Source organism: Bos mutus, chromosome 13, assembly GCF_027580195.1.
Source record: "Bos mutus isolate GX-2022 chromosome 13, NWIPB_WYAK_1.1, whole genome shotgun sequence".
Taxonomy (NCBI): Eukaryota; Metazoa; Chordata; class Mammalia; order Artiodactyla; family Bovidae; genus Bos; species Bos mutus.
Window position 1 is genome coordinate 71,033,106 of NC_091629.1, and position 23,419 is coordinate 71,056,524.

Genomic DNA, 23,419 nt, shown 5'->3' on the forward strand with positions numbered 1-23,419 from the left:
GCTTTGGGGCTCACCGACTGTCGTGCTCAAAAGCAGCTTCTGGATGGAGACTGAGTCCCCTGGTGATGCAGATAGAACCTCATTTCCAGACCAGAAGCCATTCAGTTCCCCTTGTCACAGAGCTTACTTGAGAAATTCGGATGGGAATTCACCCTTTTCTTTGCCTAAGAAGACACACATAGAAGATATACATCTCCTCTCTAACAATGCCCATGTGTTCTTCCCTCTGTTCTTACACTCTGCCTGAAACATAAAAAGCTGCCACAAATCTCAGTTTCCAGATGTCGGCTCTCTGGAGGCCACGTTTAGGATGAGGGCACCAAGGATGGAATCTGTCTTGGGTGTGTAACATAAAGCTGGCATGCATCTTCATATTATTTTTAGTAGTCCATAGAATCATCTTTAAAAGCAGGTGCAAAAAATGTGTGTGGACTCATAGAATGAGATGAACATTAAGGATTATATTTTATAGCCAGCTTTGAAAGAACAAATTAACTTGGCAAGAAACTCTTAAGGGTGCAATGAATTTTGCATTTGCCAAATAAATAAATAAATAAAAATAGCAAGGCATGGTCAACAGATTTTTAGGTAGAGTTTTCGTTGCAAAGGGAAACAACAGCAATTTATAAATGAAATATTTTCCCCTAAAAGTAATGCAATAGCTCAACTCTTGTTCCAAGCAGAGAGTATCAGGGAACATCACCTGAAACCAAATACTTCCAACCTCATCCCTGGAGTCTAGAGTAAACAGTTGGTATTATTAGGAATTTGGAATTTGGGGGGAGATTTCTTCTCTAACTCTCTTCTGCCTTTCAAGCCTTCAATAATGAAGGTCCGGTGGCTAAGACTCCGAGCTCCCAATGCAGGGGGCCTGGGTTCAATCCCTGGTCAGGGAACTAGACCACACATGCTGCAACTAAGGGTTCAACGCCACAACTAAGACCCAGCGCAGCCAAATACATAAACAAATATTAAAAACCAAAACAGTGACCTGCTCCTCAAATTTTCCTCTCTATCTGAAATGACCCACCCTGATGAGATTATTAACAGCCAAAGGCCGATCACCTGGGGAGTCAGGTCAATTATCAAGACTATGTCAGCTCTTTCCATGTATCAAATGAGATCACTAGAAACCCACAGAACCCCAAAGACATTGCTGTTCCATCTCTAAGTCACGTCCGACTCTTTGTGATCCCATGGACCGCAGCAAGCCAGGCATCCCCGTCCTTCACTATCTCCCAGAATTTGCTCAAACTTATGTCCATTGAGTCAGGGATGCCATCCAACCATCTCATCCTCTGTTGTCCACTTCTTCTGCATTTAATCTTTCCCAGCATCAGGGGCCTCTCCAATGATCGTCTCCAATGAGTCGGGTCTTCACATCAGGTGGCCGGAGTAATGGAGTTTCACTTTTAGCATCAGTCCTTCCAATGAATATTAGGGGTTGATTTCCTTTAGGATTGACTGGTTTGATCTTCTTGCAGTCCAAGGGACTCTCAAGAGTCTTCTCCAGCACCACAATTCAAAAGCATCAATTCTTCAGCACTCAGCTTTGTTTATGGTCCAACTTTCGCATTCACTGGAAAAACCATAGCTTTGATATATGGACATGTGTCAGCAAAGTGGTATCTCTGCTTTTTAATATGCTGCCTAGGTTTGTCATAGTTTTTCTTCCAAGGAGCAAGCGTCTTCTCATTTTATGGCTGCAGTCACTGTCTGCAGTGATTTTGGAGCCCAAGAAAATGAAATCTGTAACTGTTTCCACTTTTTCCCCATCTATTTGCCATAAAGTGATTGGACCTTCTAATAAGATGGTTTCAGACGATATCCTTGGATTTTGAAGTTTTATACAAAGAAACTTTCCATAAAACAACTGTTAAATAAAACTATTACATAATATAATGTCAACAATATTAAGATACAGGAGGTCTTGGATTAAATGCTCTAAATAAGGGGCCCTAAACCTCTTCTTAAATAAAGAAATTCACTGAACTCATTACATTTCTCTTTTTATCTTCTTTTTTCATCTTGGCTGCAATTATAGCAATTATTCTTATCTTAATTTTCTTGACACACATTGCGGCCAACTGGTACTTGTGTTAACTCTTGTCTTAATGATTCTTATATATTTTTATTGTTTTAAGCCAAATCGAATCTACTTTGGATGTATAGATTTATATGGATAAAACTTGTCTTGCTTTCTTTTGCTGACTTGTGAAATTCGATGAAGAGTTCTTTTTTGAATAAGAGTATTTTTATAAATACATCAGGAAAAAAATCTAAACATTGTCTAGATGTCTGGGTTTGAATGGATTTTATGATTGTGACAGAGTGAAATATTTCATACTGGCTAACAGATGGGCTGGGCTTCCCAGGTGGCTCAGTGGTAAAGAATCCTCCTGCCAATGCAGGAGACACTGGAGACTCGAGTTCAATCCGTGGGTCGGGAAGATCTCCTGGAGGACGAAATGGCAAATCCACTGCAGTATTCTTGCCAGGATAATCCCATGGACAGAGGAGTCTGCCAGGCTCCAGTCCACTGGGGTCTCAAAAGAGTCAGATATGACTTAGTGACTGAGCACACACAAGGTATGGGGGGACTGGTTTTCTGAAATGGCTTTGGAAACTGAAGTCACCTTTCCAGCATTTAACCCTAGAGCTCCACCTGCAGTTTAGAAATGGTTGCCCTTAACTTAAAAGGACTGATGGTGAAGCTGAAGCTCCAATACTTTGGCCACCTGATGCAAAGAACTGACTCATTGGAAAAGACCCTGATGCTGGGAAAGATTGAAGGTGGGAGGAGAAGGGGACGACAGAGAACGAGATGGTTGGATGGTATCACTGACTCGATTGGCATGAGTTTGAGCATCTGGGCGTTGGTGATGGACAGGGAAACCTGGTGTGCTGCAGTCCATGGGGTCACAAAGAGTCAGATACGACTGAGCAATTGAACTGAACTTAACAAAAAGTATAACAAAAAGTAAAGGTCCAGGTTTAGCAACATCCCAGCTATTAGAAACAGCATACTCCAAGTCTTCTCCATGCCTTTTCATTGGTACTCAGCCAGCCAACGGCAAACCCTGTAATTTTTTTTTGGACCAAATCATGGTCCATGACCAGGCTTAGAACCCATACTCCCTGCACTGGAATATCAGAATCTTAGTCACTAGACCACCAGGGAAGTCCCAGATTCTGTAAATGAATGGTATCTTGGGGAGGGCCCTTGGATTCCACCAAATCTTCTATTCACCTTCATTGATGCTTTTCCTACCAGCATCCCATCTGCAAAACAATCCTCAAGAAGTTGGTAAAGGGCACAGAACTCCGTAGGTACCACATTAACTGAACCATTGCCTCAAAGTCTGAGAAATCTATTCTAAAGTTTCAACCCAGGAATGTTAATAGCAAGGGATTTTGAAAGACATCGGACTAACATTATTTTTTAAAGTAAGTACAAACAAATCATGAGTCTCCAATCTTTTATAAGAACATTCTTTCTTATGGGTGAATTGAGAGCCAAGAGGGTAAACTTGGATAAGTACTCTCCTCTTTCAGAGGGTAAAGGGTAAAGCCAAGTTTACCCTCTTGGCTTCTCTCTTAGAGAAACTCATATATGAAAATCCCAGGTAATAAAGGAAAATTGGGGGTGATTACTTGCATCACAAAAACATGTTTTGCGATACCAGAGGATTTCTTTCTTTTTTAAGAAACATTCTTTATTGAACTTGTTACAATGCCGCTTCTGTTTTCTGTTTTGGTTTTTTGGTTGCAAGGCACGTGGAATCTTAGCTCCCTGACCAGGCATCGAACCTGCACCCCCTGCATAGGAAGGCGAAGTCTTAACCACTGGACCTCCAGGGAAGTCCCAAAGGTTTCTTGAAATATTTCCTTTCAGTGGTTACTTCCCAGTCCCAAATATGTTTTTTCTCCTTAGCTTAAAGATCAATTCACTTTTTAAAAAACATTACCTTTCAGGACATTCATTACATCAGGAGCAAAAAATCTAAGAGATAATCTTTTGATTTACTTGATACAGCCAAATAGAAGAGTTCAAGGAACCCCTGTTATGGAAAGAAAATGTCTTCATGACCTCTCTCTTATTCTCCAATGCCCCTTGGTCTACTTAATGCTTTTTACTGTGTGGGTGGTTAGCAGTCCAACACAGCTCATTTGCCAAATGAAATCTTATATGAAAATGCAATATTTATAGTAGAGAAAATGCCACAAAACTCCAGAGTGCTGAGGAACACAGTTGGGAAATCGCACCTTCAGTTCATTCTCCAGTTTACTGACAAGTCTTTAGAAGTCATCAGCCTGTGCCTACTGGTACCTGCCATCTTTTCTAGAACATGCAGAAGAGGTGGCACTATAATTGCTACAAGCACAGCCAATCAGATCCCTTGTTATCAGTGAGGATTCAGTGCAGAGAACTGAACTGACTCCAGCTGGTTTAAGCAAAAGACAGATTTATTAACTGGCTTGTGGAGTCATTGGGCTGAATGTTAACTAGAACTGGGAGACTGCACAACCCATTTGACAAGGGGGAAGCTTCCAGTGGCCCTGGACCACTGTGACTCTGCTTTGGAAGTCCAGAAGCTGCTGGTCCCACTGCAAAGTCACACCACACCTGTGTCCTCAGCAGAAGTAAAACAGATGCCCAGACTTCAGCTCTGTCAAGTGAGTGGCTATGCCCTGAGACCGCTCAGCAAATGGTGCTGAAGAAAATCCAAAGCCTCCACAAATGCCTTGGTCCCTACTTCTGGAACCCAGCGTATCTGCTATTCCAGAATGATTCTGCTTTCCAGCCTCCAAAGTAAAAGAAGGAACGCTAGAAGGAGACAGGAGTGGACCACGCTGGCCAGTCGCCGTGTCCTCCCACCCCGCTCACTGAGTTCCCAAGCTAGAAATGACCCTTTCACCTTTTCTTTGATGGCACCCTAAAAAGGTCAGGAATGTGCTCCCAAGCTACTGACCTACAACCAAACTCTTCTGCAAATTTTAGTTTTTACACTATTACATGTTAACCGCTACCAGCACTTAAATCCCTTTAGTGCTTTCTTTACTCTGCCCAGCAATATTGTTGTGTCCATGTGTCTGAAATTCATTTCTTTTTTTTTAAAACTCTTCAGAGGCTAGCTCTTCATGCTCAAATAATCTTAATATGAGGCTCACAGTCTTCACCCATAAACATCCTTGGTTTTCCTCTTTACACGTGGACGTTTCCTCCATCTTTTTCTCTAACCTCCTGCTCACTCCTTTGCACAGGCGGGGAGATTCTGGCAAAGGTGAACTCTCTGTTCCTTAAAGACTCCCAGCCGGATATGGTCCCCATCACGGTCACCACCTCAAAATAAGAGGACAGCCCAAACATACTCAACGAGTCACACACGTTGGGCAAGTTCTCCCTCCAAGAGTCTCAAATCCTCCGGAGCCTTTAAAAGCCATTCTTGTTTATAGAGTCTGAGTGTTTAAGAGGAAATTTGCTACAGAAATGGCAGCACCTCTGGCTGCTGGGCTGGTAAGGAAGGTGTCCTTTCCAAAGCTAACCGTTCAGGATACGATCACCCAAGGCATCTGGCTGCAGCGAGGAGGAAGCTGCTGCTGTGTGCTTTTATATGAGTTTTATTTTCAAATTCCTGAGGGTACACAGAAGGGTGGGAACAACTTGTGGCTCTTCTTTCCCTCACGGCTGACTGTGGAGCAGCCAGACCCCAGCCCCTGCCCGCGGTTGCATTCCATACAGACATTTATAAGACAGCAATGACTAAAAGGAAACGACTCCATCATTAAGACCCAGACCTAATAACTGTGGGACAATTTTACACGGAAATGATTTCTAAAACTTCACTCTATGGCAAGATGGTTTTTACTTTCTTTTGGAGATTTCCTTTCCCCGAACCATCTCTCTTTTCACCAAAGAGAGAGGGAAGCAGAAATGGCATAAATTCCACTGAGAAGAATTTCATTTGGTCTCCGCATGGGTGGAGTGTGCGGGGGACCCACTACTCCGTAGAAGTAAAGATTTAGAGGTGACAGATCTTTGGAACTTGGTCATGTTATAAATCAGAGCGCTGAGCGAATTTTTTTCTTTACTTTTCAGCTTTGTAAATCTCTGAGAGTGACTAGTTGGCTCCCAGCATCAGATAAGATTTCTGGGTTTTGCTGTCTCTTGGCCCCACCTGAAATCCTGGAATGAGAAGCTCCCACCTTGCATGCAGGGGAGCGTTTGAGAGAGACTATTACACGGGCACCAGCAACGTCTCTCTTCTCTGTCCTAATCAGCGCCTCAGAGCTGTCCCATCTCTCTCTGGCACATTTTCTAAAAGCCTCTGTGCAATGCACCAAGTCCGCGCTCCTCCCATATCCTAAATACGCCAAAGCACTAGAAAGGTAGGATTATTCAAGTGAAAAAATGATTAAGCCAGCAGGTTTATCTCCAGGCACAGGCTGCCTGAAGTGAAAGCAAGGTCGCATCCTCTCCAGGGAGCGGGAGCGGTGGGAGAATTGGTCCAGACCCTGCCCAGGACTGGGGAAGGGGGCCAGTGACACACTGCGCATGTGCAGAAGCGAAGCCTGGGAGCCGGGCTCTCCCGCTCCCGCCCCTTCCGGGCCCTGTGGCTGGAGGTCTCCTGGATGATACGCGAAATCCTTGGGGTGACACATGGGCAGCTATTCGGCTGAGGCGAGTGAGGCACTCTCCTCAGGCACACAATTTATGGGCCCCCCTCCAAAACTCAGTAATCAAGATAAATAATATTTTAATGATATTTTTTAAAAAATCAAAATTAACGCAATAATCCATGCAGAACCAACCATGACAAATTTAAACACAAGATGAACAGGAGTTGGGTGGGAAGGTCCTACCCAAGTTCTGTGGATTAAGAGAAAATGACATTGCACTGACCCCAAAGGAAACCCGGGACTTGCAGGTGGCGCCCAGAGTGGGTTTGCAAGAGATTACAGCTGTTTCGTCCGCAGCCTCTGAGGTCTGGGGTCCTAAATGGCCTTCATCACTGAAATGCTGGGGGACCCTGCTTCTCCCAGTCCTGCTCTCTGGGGAGCTTGCTGTTCCCATATCTGGGTGTTAAATACAGTCAGGCACACAGGGACTTTTTCAAACAGGAGGCCAGCAAGGCCCCTGGCAGAGAGATTGTATATAGACTCTCCTTGACTCACTTTCCTGTTCATTTCCTATCCTAGCTCAATTGGATTATGTCAGGAAGGCCAGGTGCGGCCAGAGGACATTCCCAGGTCGGCCACAGAGAGGCAGTGAAGGGCAGCGTCAGGCACACAGGCCCGGGCCAGCCTCATTTTCTGGCCCCAGGGCTCCTGTCGAAGGGGCAAAGTTCTCACTCCTCTCCTCTCCCAGCGTTTCTCTCTCTCCAAGCAGGATTTGGGGAAATCACTGGCCCCAAAGTTCCTCCTGGAGCCGGAAGAATAAACACCTCCTTTGCATTTGTGAATCTGCCGGGACTTGCCAGAACTTCACAGCAAGGCATGCTTAGAGTAAAACAGCGTTTTGCATAAGTTCAGCCGGCCCATGAGAAAAATACCAGCCACGCTCAGCAATTCCTAAGGCAAGGTTGCCTGTCCTAAGCCTTCAGCCCCGAAGCCCAGAGGTTGGCTTTCTAAGGCAGCCAGTATCTATGGATACCTGCACTGCCAAGTGTGCTTGGCTGCAGGGGAAATTCCTGCCTGTAAGACAAAGGCTCCATTATCCCACAGGCATGCCGTTCCCCAGGTAAGGGGGAAGGTGCAGAAGTATTTGTTCTTCTTTCATTCTATTTTGCAAAGCACAGCCTATCTTTACAGAGTACTGAACCTCATCCATTTCCTGCAAAGCACAAAGGAGAAATTTCACTTCTTGGCTGGTTCCCGGGCTCCTGCCTCAAGCAGGAGTGGGGTTAAGAGAACACTAAGCCCTGTACTCTAGATGGAAAGCACCACCCTGGATCCTGCTGACACTGCCAGGGCCCCGTATGCTCGCTGGGTGCACTGCACCCTTGCAAACCCCGGGCCTTCATTGGTAAATGGAGTTAATAGGAAATAGAGGGCCTTCCCACTTCTGCAATTTAATTAACTATGTTCCTCAGAAAACAAAAAGGAGATTTTCCATGGCTTTCATCTTTCACTAGTAAAATGAGGACCCTGGATTATTAACCAAACGTGAAGTATACAAAACTGAAGGCTAAAAATTAATATCAATAATGCAAGTAAAAATGGGGTATTTTTGGTTTATCTTGTTTTTCTCTTTAAAAGACCTAGGACAGGGCTTCCCTAGGACAGGGCTCCAGTGGTTAAAAATTCACCTTGCAATGCTGGGGACATCGGTTCGATCCCTGGTCTGGGAACTAAGATCCTACATGTCTTGGGGCAGCTAAACCTGTGCGCCACAATTGCGGAGTCCATGCGCCCCTGCACTCTAAAGCCTATGCTCCACAACAAGAGAAGCCACCCCAGTGAGAAGCCCGCACGCTGCAACTAGAGAACAGCCCCCTGCACGACATCAAAGATCCAGCGCAGCTTTAAAAAAAAAAAAAAAAGACCTAGGACAGTGTCTGAACCCAATTCGCTTTGGTTACCAACTGTGACTGAGGAAACAAAATCAGGATACCTCCCCACATCCTTCTCTGTTCTTCAAGCAAGGCGTTTGCTTGGTTTTAAGAGAATTCAGCTGTCTTCTGCAGAGGCCCACCCTGAAGCCTTTTGTGGGTTGATCCCCTTCCCGTCCCTCCTTCTCCTGACCCCAGATGTCTGTAAACACAGGTACCGAATCAGAACCTTGAGAAGGCAGGTTAACCCTATGAAATACCAACACAATTTGCAAAAATGTCTAAATCTTCAGGATCTGTGCCTTTTGTTAAAGGGCCAGGAAGGAAAAAGAAGCAAAGTGAGATAGAAAGTGAATATCCAATATGAAAAAGCAGATGCTACGTGAGGGTAGGGGCTTCCCAGGTGATAAAGAACCCACCTGCCAATGCAGGGGACATAAGTGATGCGGGTTTCGATCACTGTGTCAGGAAGATCCCCTTGAGGAGGGCATGGCAACCCACACCAGTATTCTTGCCTGGACAATCCCATGGACAGAGGAGCCTGGCGGGCTATGGCGGCCCACAGGGTTGCAAAGAGTTCCACGCAACTGAAGCAACTGATCACAAGCGTTTCCTAAAAGCTTGTTGAAAGAAAAGGCTATGCTAACCTCTTGCTAAGGCCCTCCACCCTTTCATGTGGTGGCAGGGTGAACAGCCTTGTGTTTCTGGCTTTCATGACCAGTCATGGGGGTACTGGCCACACTGCACATCTTCTTCCTGGAGCCATTCATGTCCTCCCCTGGACTGTCAGACAGTGGAGTGGGGCTCATACCCCAATCATCCACAGTTCTGAAACTGGGGAGGAGGTTCCCAAGAAATGAGGCTCATTTGGCAAAGTGTCCCTCTCTATTCCCTATACCAGGACACAGACAAGCGCTGCTAGCCTCTTGTTTGAGTGCCAACCCCAGCCAGTTCTGCATGTGCCCAGCCCCGGAGACCGCCTGGACTAGATGCTTCTTCATCAGGTAAATCCTCAAGGCTTCATGTTAAGTCATCGGAGTTTCTGAGTACTTGAGGCTTTATAAATAAAGATCAAATTAACATTCCGATGTAGGGGTCTGTGTTCAGAAGTATAAACGCACACACGTGCAGTAGTAAAAATCAGAAGCTGCCTTTTGAAGCTTACCCAGAGATCTTTCTTTCGTCTGGTTGGTGGACCTCACCACTGGAAGGCTTGCCCGAGTCCGGCTGCCTCTGGAGAAAGGACTGGGAGTTTCTCCCTCAGACATGGCTTCCAAAGAATCAGCAGACGCCTCTGATAGATGCTCCACTGGGTCGCCCAAGTTGGGAGGCTGAGGGCTGTGAGAGAGTTTGGGGCTTCTTGTCTGCAAAAGGCATTTGAAAGAAAGTGGGAAAACAGATTGTTACTACTTATGCTGAAAATATTTTCTATACCATCAAGATCTGCTGAGCTGGAAGAACAACATGGCAACGAAAAACAGTCCATTGGAAGGACTGGATATAGAAATAAAGACCCAGTGGGTCGGAATCTCAGTTATGCAAGTTACTGGAAAAAAAGTTGTCCCTGAGTGAGTACTCCATTAAGGTTTTTATCACTGGACATAACAGCGCAAATGCCGATTCAACCAAGGAGTTGAGGACAAGCTACATTACAGGCTGCCCTGGTGGCTCAGATGGTAAAGCATCTCCCTGCAATGCAGGAGACCCAGGTTCGATTCCTGGGTCGGAAAGATTCCCTGGAGAAGGAAATGGCAACCCACTGCAGTATTCTTGCCTGGAAAATCCCATGGATGGAGGAGCCTGGTGGGCTACAGTCCATGGGGTTGCAAAGAGTCGGGACATGACTGAGGGACTTTCTTCTTACATTACTGGAGAGGATGATAGCAGGGACTTCCCTGGTGGTCCAGTGGTTAAGAATCTGCCTACCAATGCAGGGGACTCAGGTTCGATTCCTGATTGAGGAAGATCAACATGTCATGGAGCAACTACGTCTGTGTGCCACAAATACTGAGCTGCGTGCTCCGCAACAAGAGAAGCTATCGCAGTGAGAAGCCTGTGCTGCAGTGAAGAGTAGCCGCCACTTGCTGCAACTAGAGAAAGCCTGCGCGCAGCAACAAATACCCAGTGCAGCCAATAAATAAAAAGAATGATGGCAAATTAGTTCCTTTTGCCAGACAAATTCTAGCGGTGGTTATAAGCACAGCAGATGGCACTGTACATATTTTTATAACCTCACACGGAAGATGCCCTCACACCAGAGCAAATTGAACACAACCAGTCCTCTAAACTCCTCTCTCTAGACTGTTTCCAAAAATCAGTAAAATACAACTGTGAGAGAAATATTTCTATCACACTTGATTTCTTTTCTTTTGAGGCCGAAATTCCATAATTCAGACTATGTCTTGGTTATCACTTGGTTAAGTGTTTTGGTTATCACTTAACCTCGACAAACAGCAGAAAGTACCTATAATAACCCAGACACACATAATACATAATTGAATTTCTCGCTTGGTTATCTATGCTGTAATGAATGTGTAAAACATTCATAATTTGTGTTGGTCAATAACATTTCTTGAACATATACTGAGCACCGTGAGCAACTGAGACAGACAGACAGATATCACATTGCTTGATGTCAAAAATTTTCAAACTAATTGGTGAAATTAGTGAAGGATCACAACACAAGATAGTGTATAATTAAGCTTACACCATGAACTGTTTGGTACGTCCATTCATCTTTTCAACGAACACCTATCAACTGCCTAGTATATTCCAGGTACATGCTAGGTACATACTAGCACACAGTTGGTACTGGGAACAGAACGACAGACAAAACAGATGAGATCCCGCCCTCATGGTGCTTACAGGGGACAGACGCAGAAGACACTGACAGTGTGAATCCAGACTGGTGAGGGGGTGTATATACGTGGAGAACTGGAAAAGCAAGTCAACTGTGATCTCAAGGACGACGGAAGTTGGGAGAAGGGGACACGCCGGGGGCGGGATGAAAAGACGAAGGCAGCATGTGCAAAGCTCCCAAGGCAGAAAGAAAGAAGTGGTAAGCACTGGAGACCAGCAGACCCCGGATCCCACAGAGCCCTGGGGTGAAGGGGAGAATTCTCACTCTGACTCTAAGCTACCAGAGTGCCATCTGAGGCAGGGAGAAGGGGGAGGGGTCAGGATCAGATACATTTTTTTATAAGATCATTTGGGCTGTTGTGTGGAGGCTAGAGGTTGTACATGTAGAAGGTCAGAGAAAAGGAGTCAGGGAAACTGGGGGGCTTATGCTGAATGAATGTGAAAGTTGCTCAGTCTGTCCGATTCTTTGCGACCCCATCAACAGTAGCCTGCCAGGCTCCTCCATCCATGGGATTTTCCAGGCAAGAACACTGGAGTGGGTTGCCATTTCCCTCTTCAGAGGATCTTCCTGACCCAGGGACTGAACCCATGTCTCCCACATTGCGGGCAGACTCTTTACCATCTGATCCACCAAGGGCTTCAGGTGTTCCTGTGTTGGGTGCATAAATATTTACAATTGTTATGTCTTCCTTTTGGAATGATCCCTAATCATTATGTAGTGCCCTTCCTTATCTTTTGTAATGTTCTTTATGGATAGGTGTTCACTGAATGAATGCCTGATCTCAGCTTTCCCCACCCCCAAAGCCCACCCCAGCTTTCATTACATGATTCCAGGCACCTTCCAGATGGCAAATGGATCCGAATTAATCAGGTGGTGAGTCTTCTCTTACTAAACTGCCAAAGGTGCTGATGGTGGTGGGATATAGGCAGCCCCAGGAGCTAGGTTTTTGTTTGTTTGTTTGTTTTGGGGGTGGTGGTGGTTGTTTGCATTCCTTAATTTCCTCTAAGTTTTCCTAAGGATGCTAATGTACTTTGAAGTTCAAAACACCAAAGCACTTACTTCTCAAGGTGGGACTAACTTTGTGGGTAAACAATCAACTCAAGTGTTTAAAAGGGTTCTGGGTTTTGTTTCATGCTCTGCTGTGGCTGCCTTGAAACCTTTAATAATTTTTGGAACAAGGGCTTCCCAGGTGGCACAGTTGGTAAAGAATCTGCCTGCCAATGCAGGAGACACAAGACACGTGGGTTCGATCCCTGCTCCAATATTCTTACCTGGAAAATTCCATGGACAGAGGAGCCTGGTGGGCTACAGTCCATGAGGTCACAAAGACTTGGACATGGCTGAACACGCACACTAAGAATCACACAGAGTCGGTCCTGCCTCAAGGGCACAGAACTCTTTCAGGGATGCCCAGGTGTGCCCGGCACTCCAGGGGATCCCTTTGAGGATGGGATCATCAGCTTCTTTCCCTTTTCCTAAACGTACCAGAGACCCGTCTTGGTAGGATCACTACTGTATTATCTAGACATCCACACCTTGCTACAACTCTCAGGATATTTCCATAGAGGAAAACAGGAATAAGGTCAGCACAAAGCCCCTGGTATGCCCTTCATGGAGGTGGCCAGCCTGGGTGTTCCACAGGAAACTCTCAGCTCAGATGACCAACCCATGTCATAGATCCCCTGGAGAAGGAAATGACAACCCACTCCAGTATTCTTGCCTGGAGAATTCCATGGACACAGGAGCCTGGGGGGCTACAGACCATGGGGTCACAAGAGTCGGACACGACTGAGTGACTAACACAACACATTGTGACCAGAAAGACAGATGACTTATCTCTCTGCTTTGGGTTAATTTGGGTTAATTTTTCCACGCCAACGTCCCAAAGTAGTTTATTTTTCATAACATCTGCTTCTGTTACAAAGATCTGGATCTGGCTTTGGCACTCTTTAAGAGTATTATTAAACTTAAAAAAAAAAATCAACCCTAAATCATTGCCCAGCTCACCAAGAGTTATATAAATTCATATCATCTTCAATGAAGTAGCTACCTGGTTACTACGCTCAGTGGAATATCAAGTCAAAATGCCCTCATCCCTGACTTCGATAAGAAAAAAAAAAAAGAATATACATTCAGTTTAGCAAAATGGCCAAGTAATAATATTACTTGAAGCAGCATGAACACAATGGCAGCTTCTGCTGTCTGGTCATCTTTGCAGCCTACGGCAGACACGATGCCTTTGATGAGCTGTCATTTTCCATTGCAAAAGGCAATAATCCTTGAAGAAAATCAAAATAAAATTTCGATTTCTTGTTCAGGGTCATCTTGGTGGGCGTACATATAAAAATAAAGATACGAGGGCTCAATCTCTTTTTTTGAAACTTCCTATCCACAGCCATTCAGTTCCAAATATAAACTCCCGCTCTCGTTTTTATGTCATTCACTTTCTCATTGCAAACTATCACTGCATATTAGCAATCTCCTCACACCGCGCTCTCCCTGCGGATGCCAGCTCGCTGCTGAGACATCATTTAGAGCAGAAAAAAGACAATGAAAATTGCTGACACTGGTGTCAGGCACTCTGTGATATGACATATTAAAACAAAAAAGTCAAAAAGCATTTGAAACAGGGACTCAGTACTCAGCGCAGTGCAAGTCTCCAGGAGTTAAAAGGGCTGTATGTGGTTGTCGAGCTCATAATGCATATAAGGGACATTTGGGGGCCAAGAATAAAATATGTATAACAACTGGACAAGAAGTGCTATGAGGTGCATCACTGTGATAGTGCAGGGCAGAGTGAGGTTTAGCGGGTAACTGCCGACATTAAATAATGGGTCCAGAGAGGAGGAAGTGCAGAGGTGAGGAAGAGCTAGGGATGTCTGGGTGAAGTCACCCACTCATGCTTTCTCTCTGTATGACGGCAATATAGCCGTGAGAAAGGAAGGATTTTTTAAAAATAAATTAATTTATTTTAATTGGAGGATAATTATTTAACAATATTATGGTGGGTTTCGCCATACATCAACATGCGTGAGCCACAGGTGCACGTGTCCCCGCATTCTGAGCCCCCTCCCACCACCCTCCCCATCCCACCCCTCTGGGTAGTCCCAGAGCACCGGCTTTGAGTGCCCTGCTTCATGCATAGAACTTGCACTGGTCATCTTGGAAAGTAATTTTAATAACCCAAAAATGGGTGAGAAGACACTTACACAGTTCAGATTGGTTAAGAACACAGTCTTTCTGTTGGGTGTTATTGTTGTTTTGGCTCAGGAGAAGCCTTTTCTCAGACATGCATCATCTACAGCATGGCACTGGGGGCCCCTGCCCTGAGCCTCTGAAGAAAGCTGCCCCTAACTGGGAAGCTTCGGGAGGCAGAGGATGGGAGAAACTCTTTCTGAGCAACCTGGGCAGGACTCGAGGGTCTGGACGGCTAGATTTCACTCAGCACTTCATGGACACACATGACACCAACTCACCTCCCTCTTCTAGAGGTTTCCCTAAACCATCAGGCAACCCCAAACTACCCTAAACCGGAAGTCATTTGGGGTCGTGCAGGAAGAGGCGGCCTGCATAACAAGGCCACCTGAACCCCACTCATCCATTCTAGTCTTTGCTTTTTCAAAAAAGGCTTTCCAGGGTGGCCAACTGGCTAAGACTCTGTGCTCCCAATGCAGGGGGCCTGGGTTCAATCCTTGGTCAGGGAACTAGATCCCACCTGCCACAACCAAGAGATAGCATGCTGCAGCTAAGATGGAAAATCCCCCATGCACTTCCCAAGTGTGATGATTTCAACTCAAAGTTCCAGTCAAAAATGTGATGTCAACCAAAGAGAATTTTCTAGGTGTCATGCACTCTTATGAAAGATGCAAGGAGCAAGATATTTGAAATTCACAAATATTGAATGATTCCCTGGACTTTAGCTTTCTTTACCACCCCTCCTTCCAGCTCCACTAATGTCAGAAGAATTGACAAATTGCCCCACGGAAGGGTTAAGCTTCAAAATTTGCTCAGAGTCCTTTCTAGAGCCACAGTGCAGTTCTTTTGCCCCCTCCTCTGCCCCTCTGGTTTCTGAAGTCTAAGTTTTCTGCTGGGTTTGGGTCTGAGGATGTGAAGACCAAGAGCTTCAATACGGCACACGGGCTTCCATCCTTACATAAACCCACCCGGTGGCCAGCCGCAGCTGCAGGAGACTTGCCATTTTCAGGCGCACCCCGAGACTCACCCTGGGGTGGGCGCCACATAACAGATTGATGTGAGAAGTGTATTAAGAGAGAGCTATACTTAGTTTTGTAACATTTATGTAGTTGTTTAGTTTGGATGGGCTTGGAGCTAACGACTTGGAGGAGAAGAAATCAGCTTTTGTTTTTTAATAGAAAACTTGGGTGCAAGCATTAAAGGGCCCCACTGGTAATACAAATGCTCATGGTTCTTTAGTGTGTATTGGGTGCTTCCTGGGAGTGAATCTGTGGACATCTGTCACTTCTGGGGTAACCAGGAACTTCTGGGCCTTATAACGAGCAGGACATGTATGCACACACACCTCCCATTCTAATACCAACTTTCAACTGCACATATCTGAAATCCTCATAAGGACAGATTTAAGTTTAGCCCTGAAAATCAGCATTTCTCTTCCCCAGCTTGGACAAAGGGAATACATTTTCCTCTAGGATTTATTTTTGATGAATTATCCTTGATAAACTCAATTTATACCCTGTTTCTTCAAGGGTAATATTTCAAGCCCTTTCTCCCTCTTTCTACCAAAAGGGTACCCAGACATTTTTCATGATTTTCACCTGTGAAAACAGAAAGATGTTTGGTCTGGAGTAAAATCAGACGATTCAGCAGTTGAGCAAAGTACAACTGTGTCTTTTGTTTCCCCATTTTCCCTTCACTGTGGGTATTACTTCATTATCAGATGAGAAAGATGAAAAGGCCATGAGACTAAGTAGTCACCACCCCTTGCCTCCCTGTTGAGAGTCGGCCACAGACGAGCCGAGTGAGCCAGGCAGAGCCCCTCCACCAACCCGCTCTCACCAAGCAAAGCCTCTTCTGCAGAAGCCAAGAAACACTTGACAAGGACATCTCTGTGCAGACACAGGGACTGCCTTGGTGGTCCAGTGGTTAAGAATCCACCTGCCAATGCAGGAGAAATGGGTTCGATCGCAGGTCTGGGAAGATCCCATATGCCTTGGGACAACTAAGCCTGGGCATCACAACTACTGAGCCTGTTCTAGAACCTGTGAGCCACAACTGTTGAGCCTATGCGATGCAATAACAGAAGCCCATGAGCACAGAGCCCGTGCAACAAGAGAAGCCACTGCAATGGAAAGACCACACACCGCAACCAGAGAGTAGCCCCGGCTCGACGCAACGAGAGAAAGCCCATGCGCAGCAGCCAGCGCAGCCAAAAAGAAATACATCTTAAAAAGTGAGTTTTTAAAAAATTAAAACAGAGAAGCATCACATGACACAAACATTCTCTCTCAGTATTTGTGCATCAAATGACCCTTCTGAGATACTACCAATTTATCTTCCCTGGCAACTCAGCTGGTAAAGAATCTGCCTGCAATGCAGGAGACCCCGGTTTGATTCGTGGGTTGGGAAGATCCACTGAAGGAGGAATAGGCTACCCACTCCAGTATTCTTGCCTGGAGAATCCCCATGGACAGCGGAGTCTGAAGGGCTACAATCCATGGGGTCGCAGAGTCGGAAATGACGACTAAGCACACAGCACAGCTTTTCCTCGTAGTTGTCAGCTAGAAACAAAAAAATGTTGGGACGTCTACCCCTATCCCCAACTTCCTGGGGAAACTGCCAAACCTTTGTGTCCCAAGGTCTTTCCAGGGGGAAGGGCTGTGAACAGTGCCTTAATGTTACAGAGGCCACCCCGAAGAGTTCCTCTCTAGACTGGACTCAAGGTAAAGGCATTCGGAGGATGAGTCTGGGGTTGCCCACTCTTCCCCCAGTGGGAGAGGAGGAAGGCTGCTCACTGGTCAGGAAGAGGCAGGTAAGTGACTTCCCAGGGCCAAGAAGAGGATGCCAGTGTTAGTGGTGCTGGTCGTGGTGGTGGTGATGCTCTTCAAATTATGGAGATCTGGATTTCATTTACAGGGAGTAGCTCCCTGTGGAGGAGGAGTGTGTGGTATGCTCAGAGTGGCAGAAAGTGCGTGCCTTGGTTTAGCTCGGCAGACAGTCCCAAGAATCAACCAGCAAATAGACCCCCAGGAGGCTATCTGCTGAGTCCCAGGGCTCCCAGAAACTTTATCCAGTTCTATCACACTCGATCCTTAGACTTTCTTTATGACCCCAAGTGATAAGAATACATTTCTTAGTAACTGCTGAAATCAAGTCAGATTAATCTGATTTACAAAAATTTAAAAATTTGATACTTCCTATACTAGATGGTCAGGGAGAAAATCTGTACGTAGTACATTTTTAATAGAATAAATCAATCTAGAAACGATTTAGAAGGCTGGTTAACAAATTACAATGGAGCCACACTATGGGATATGATGCAGTCATGATCAAGGTGTTTTAAAGAATTGTTTTTCCATAATTTAAGAAATGAAAGCAAAGGACTTCCCTGGTGGCTCACTGACTAAGACTCCACACTCCCAATGCAGAGGGCCTGGGTTCAATCCCTGTCAGGGAACTAGATCCGACATGCTGCAACTAACAGGAGTTCACATACCACAACTGAAGATTGCATATGCCACAGGAAAGATCAAAGATCCAACATGCTGCATCCAAGACCCACAGCCAATGGAAGCAATACACCCAAATGTTAGCCTTGGTTTCTTTTACACAATAGTATTATGGGTAATGCAAGTGTGCCAAGCTGCTTCAGTTGTGTCCAACTCTTCTGAGACCCCATGGACTGTAGCCCACCGTGACCTCTGTCCATGGGATTCTCCAGGCTAGACTACTGGAGTGGGTTGTCATTCCCTTCTCCAGGGGATCTTCCCGACCCAGGGATGCAACCTAGGTCTCCTGCATGGCAGGCAGATTCTTTAAAGTCTGAACCATCAGGGAAGCCCTTAAAATGAAAGTGTTAGTCACTCAGTTGGAAGAAACAGCATATTGTGAGTAATGTGCTTTCTTCTTTATTCTCCAAAACGAGGGTAATACTGGGTATTATACTGGGTAAGCATAATATTTTTAGAGTGGATCACTGGAAGGGAAGACTTTCCCACAGAGCATTTAGAATCCAGAAGGATTCACATCTTCAGTGACCTGAAGGTACCCACACCCATCTCGGTCTCTCATGTGTTATCTCCTGAGGTTAGATTCCAGGTAAAAGGTTCATCCTCCCAGATGGCCCCTGAAATGAGGACACAAATTCACAGGGAAAACACAGAAACGGAGCCGCATTTCCATTCTCATGTCATGCAGACTTTTGTAGGAATCCAGAACTGCACAGACTTCCAACTTCCAAAAAAGCAACAGTTAAAACAGAAGAGCCCAGAGCCGTCCATCCAATTTTGAACATGCAGATCATGCGTTCACATTTTAAGGAAACAGACGCTCCCCTCCAGAGCTCTGACACCATTATAGTAACCTCGTTTCAAGGCTCTTTCAATTTGACTCCAGGTAAATTAGGAATTTTAGCCATTTTCTATGATCTCTTGGATATTTTTCTACTTCCCAACCTCTTCATAATGTGTAGATTATGTGATGTTTTATTTTTTCCTTTAAGAGGTCTGGCTGTGCCTGGAGAAGAGGACAAGGCAGGCTGACCACCAGACAAGGTGCAGCTGCTCCCACTTCCAGGATTTCTGTCAACCTGCTGACTGCCCACCTCACGTCCTACCTGGAACATAGCACAGACTCGCTTCTAAAATAATACCTTGAATCAGCTGCTCTCTGACTTCCCTTCAAAGCCAGAAAGAGGTAAATCCTATTTAAAGGCGATAAGGCTGGCTCACCATCATCTCTTTTTAGCGTCCTTCCATCAGCAAGTTCCAAATCTGGATCTCATTAGCTCAGCCCCCCACCCACCCCTTTCAGATGCGCGTTCCTGCAATTATTATTTAGTGGTATGCTTCCTCTTGAAGGAGTTGATGTAAAAGAAAAGGCCGGATGAAGAATAGCACTGTTTTCCTGTTGACCCTGTCTGTTATGTTGATGGATGCCCCTTTTCTGAAGGCATGAGCAAACAACTTTTCTTTTAGAATTTAAAACAAGGAAAACAACGTTGTCTCGTGAAAGGAGTGGTATTATTTTGTCTTATAAGGAGTATATCACATTTATAGAAAATATGTATGTCATAAAAGTCAAAGCTACATTTAAGGTTCAAGCTAATCAGAGTTAGCTACATTTGTAAATTTGTCTCCTCCTCTTAGGAGGTTTTGCCTTTCGATTTTTAGTTTATCCACCAGAAGGTAGGTGTCTCTTTATGGCAAGCTGCCTTAAATCAATCGGGTTTTTTTTCTCTCTCTCTCTTTCTCTTTACTTTTTACACAAGATAGTGTGCATTATAAACAACAGTTTCCGAGGCTCCGGCTCCTACCGTCCTCCTTGGAAGAGGCTTGGGGCAAGGCGGCAGATGCCATTGTAATTCAGAGAGCCTGGAATGCACTTAAAAGGCTTCGGGATAAAAGGTGTCCGCCTGAGGACCGCGGTTACTACAGTGATGAAAGGAAAGGCACCTGCTGGCAGGCTTTCAAATTCAAGTAAAATACGAGTATAACACACAGAGCGCTAAATATACACCTTAGAAGGCATCCTTACGAAAGCCAATATTAAGCTCATCCCCACAGCCCAGACTTCAGTCTGGAGAGGATGCGGGGGTCCAGGCCCCGGGGTGATGCCCCTAGAGCTTAACTACCTTGCTGTGAAACTGAAAAGCTTCTCTGCTAGCAGCCTGTCCTGGGAGGTCTGAAGATGTCCATCCCCACAGTGAAGAGGACCTCGGGGAGCTGGATCAGAGGGGATACTGTGGTGCCCGAAGTCACCAAGCTTTGGGGCTTGGGGCCAGACCCTCTCCAAGGCATCCTGGGAGTAGAGGCTGGTGTTATTTTCAAACCCTCGTTTCTAAACACACATAGCCCATCACCACCACCAGCTGCCCTCCAGTTTTCCTGGAATGATTTTCAAATGAAAACACACCTTGTAAAAATTCTGAAGAGGAGCTTTTCAGGCCAAAGAATCTTTTTTGTTTTCTTTTTTGATTTTTGGCCGCACCTCACAGCATGTGGGACCTTAGTTCCCTAACCAAGGATTGAACCTGCGCCCCTAGCATTGGAAAAGCGGAGGCCTAACCACTGGACCGCTAGGGAGATCCCAGGCCAAAGATTCTGTTTCCCTCTAGTTCTGCTACAGGAAAGAATACCAGGGTTTGAAGAGGGAAGGAAAACAAGATTTAGAATGAGAGGACTTTCCTCTTGTTATCAGGCTGTTCTTGCAGAATGAGACTCCAATCCTGCTGTGCACTGGCAGAGCGACCCCACAGGGAAGCTCTGTGAACCTTAGTTCTCACTTTTATAAAAGAAGCAGTATCAGCTTGATGTAAAAATTGTGGTGAAGGGTCATGGAAAAAAATTCACAGGAATCTGTCAACTATAAACGATGGAAAACGTTTAGCTGCCCTTATGCAGTACGATTCTCTTAAGGATGGTTCAAAACGGCTTGGCTCCCTACTGGAGATTCCATGGTTTGTGGGGTCCTATGTGAGGAGAGGATACAGCCCACCTCTTACTGCGACCACCTTGCCTAAAGTCGGTAAATGATTACCAACTTCAAAATAGAGATTCTGACATCCTCGGAGGCTCTGAGAGTCTCTCCTTTATCAAAGAGAAGGAAGAACATCTTCAATTTCCAACCTTAACTCTCATCCACTCCTCCTTCAAAAAAACCTTACCGTCATCGTAACTTATGTTTTTTAAAAAGCTCTTGGGACTTCCCTGGGGGTCCAGCGATGCAAGAGGTGCAGGTTTGATCCCTAGTCGGGAAACTAAGGTCCCACATGCCATGAGGTGCAGCCAAAAATTTTTTTAAAAGCTCTTGAAAAAATTCTCACATATCCCATTATTTGCTGCTGCATCAAGAAACAAAAGTCAGCGTTGATCATTTATTTCAGGCTCTAAGGAAAAAAGAATAGTGAGCGGGACTCCAAACTAGAAAACCCCACATCACGATGTCAGTTCTCTACTCTGTAAACTAACGGCAGCCTGTGAAACCACAGGGACGAGCTTATATGTTCGCTTCTTTTTCTGAGTTTCTGTTTGGCGCACGGTATGTGCACAAGGAAATCATAAAGATGTCTCTATTTTCCATGAATTACAGAAACACATGAGAACGATTAAAAACGCGTGCAAAAAATTAATGGTGAACACCCCCTCGGAATTGAGATGGGAGGGTAGGACCACGGCTCTCTGCAGCATGCGCTGCCCAACTTTTCCTTCTGTGTCTATTTGTTTGGGCAGGAACTTTCTAATTTGAGCTCCTGACCTTGGAAAGGATCAAAGAGACTGATTATTAAGAAAAGGAAGGTGAAGAGGTCACTGACACCTGACCGAACGGACAGGAGGTCACACAGGCATAAAAGCCAGACCGCTGGATGCTTCTTCCTAAGCATGGGTGTGTTTGGGGCCTCACAGTAAATACCAAACAGTTCTTATCTGGGAGATAATAAAGAAACAGGCCACGTTTGGGGGAATCAATGGATGTGAGTGGCCATGTGCCAATGGACCGGTTGGCACAGGTATGCAACTTGCCAGGTTTCCAAGTGCTGGAAATTCTCCCACTTCCTTCTAGCTGTAACATTCTAAACTGTATTAGGAAACGGGGCACTAAGGATCACGGGGAAATAACATATTGACACTGACTCTGGAATCCCTATACTGTAACTTACTAGCTGTGTGGCCTTGGGCAAGTTACTTAACGTCTCTGTGCCTCAGCTTCCTCATTTATAACATGGGAACCACAGGACAACTACCCCATGGGGCTGGTGTGGGAGGTTTTAGGCTTGTAAAGTATTTAGAACACAGCTTGGTGCTAGAGATATGTCTGCCCCTATTTTAACTGCAGTTTTGTGGGGTTTTTTTTTAAGTTATTTATTGGCTGCACAGCACAGCATGCAGGATCTTAGTTCCCCACCAGGGATTGAACTTGTGCCCCTCACATTGGTAATGCAGAGTCTTAGCCACTGGACCGCCAGGGAAGTCTCCATTTTTACTATTAAGCTATATGTCAGCGACATGGTCTGGATCCCACACTGGATGTTTTGGAGCCGTGTGAAGGAAGAGTCCCAGAGCTCTGCAGGTTGTTAGAAAGCAAGGTGTGTTTTCTGCCATGAGGAAGCTGATGCGGCCGGAGCCCCACTTTTCAGAGGGGCTGAACAGATCTTTGAACTGCTGCTGCATTACTGCTGACCCTACACCTCCATCTGTGGGCAAGTACATGAAATGCTTAGAAGCAAGCATGCTATTAGTGTTCATTTTTAATATTCACTCTCACAATTAAAACAAAATGCACAAGTTTGGGAATGCTGCAAGCGTTTGGCTCCAAGAGGGTGAAACCAGGGCAGGAAAAGGAACAGGCTGACACAGATTAGAACGCCACACGCAGCCGAGTGAAGGCAACGGGGCGAGGTGCGACGAGAAGAAAAGGTACTAACTCGCTGAGATGATTCAATTTTCATCAAGTACCTTTGAATGTCAAGTTCTGCCTGAAGAGAGACCAGCATGCACTGCAAAGCCTGTGTATCAGGAGAAAAAGAGAGAGAAAAAAATAGAAAAGAAAAAGAGTGAAAACAGGAACAGAAGAAGACTTGACCCAAAAGAATCATCTGTTTGTTCACAATGAAAATGCAGCAAGTGAAGCCCTCTCCCCCAGAAGGCAGGAAGGTGGCAATTCCATCCTTAGGACTCACAGAGATGCAGGAAGCCAGCCCTGACTGGCAATGAGTTTCCCCCAAAATATCTCACCGTGGGCCCTTCTAAACTCCCCTGGGTCAGGGGAGAACATGTCACCCTGGCTTGCTGTCCTTGAAAGTGTCTCAAGGCTG

The 23,419-nt window shown here is 45.5% G+C and overlaps 1 protein-coding gene across 1 annotated transcript in view; it reads right to left on the reverse strand.

Annotated features, from left to right (window-relative positions):
* KIAA1217 (KIAA1217 ortholog) overlaps window positions 1–23,097 on the reverse strand; it is a 186,087-nt gene extending 162,990 nt beyond the window's left edge. The window contains 2 exon segments of the mRNA XM_070381952.1: window positions 9,718–9,916; window positions 23,030–23,097. Of these exon segments, the coding sequence (XP_070238053.1) occupies window positions 9,718–9,916; window positions 23,030–23,053 (223 nt within the window). The 5' untranslated portion in view covers window positions 23,054–23,097.
* Between the last annotated feature and the right edge of the window lie 322 nt (window positions 23,098–23,419).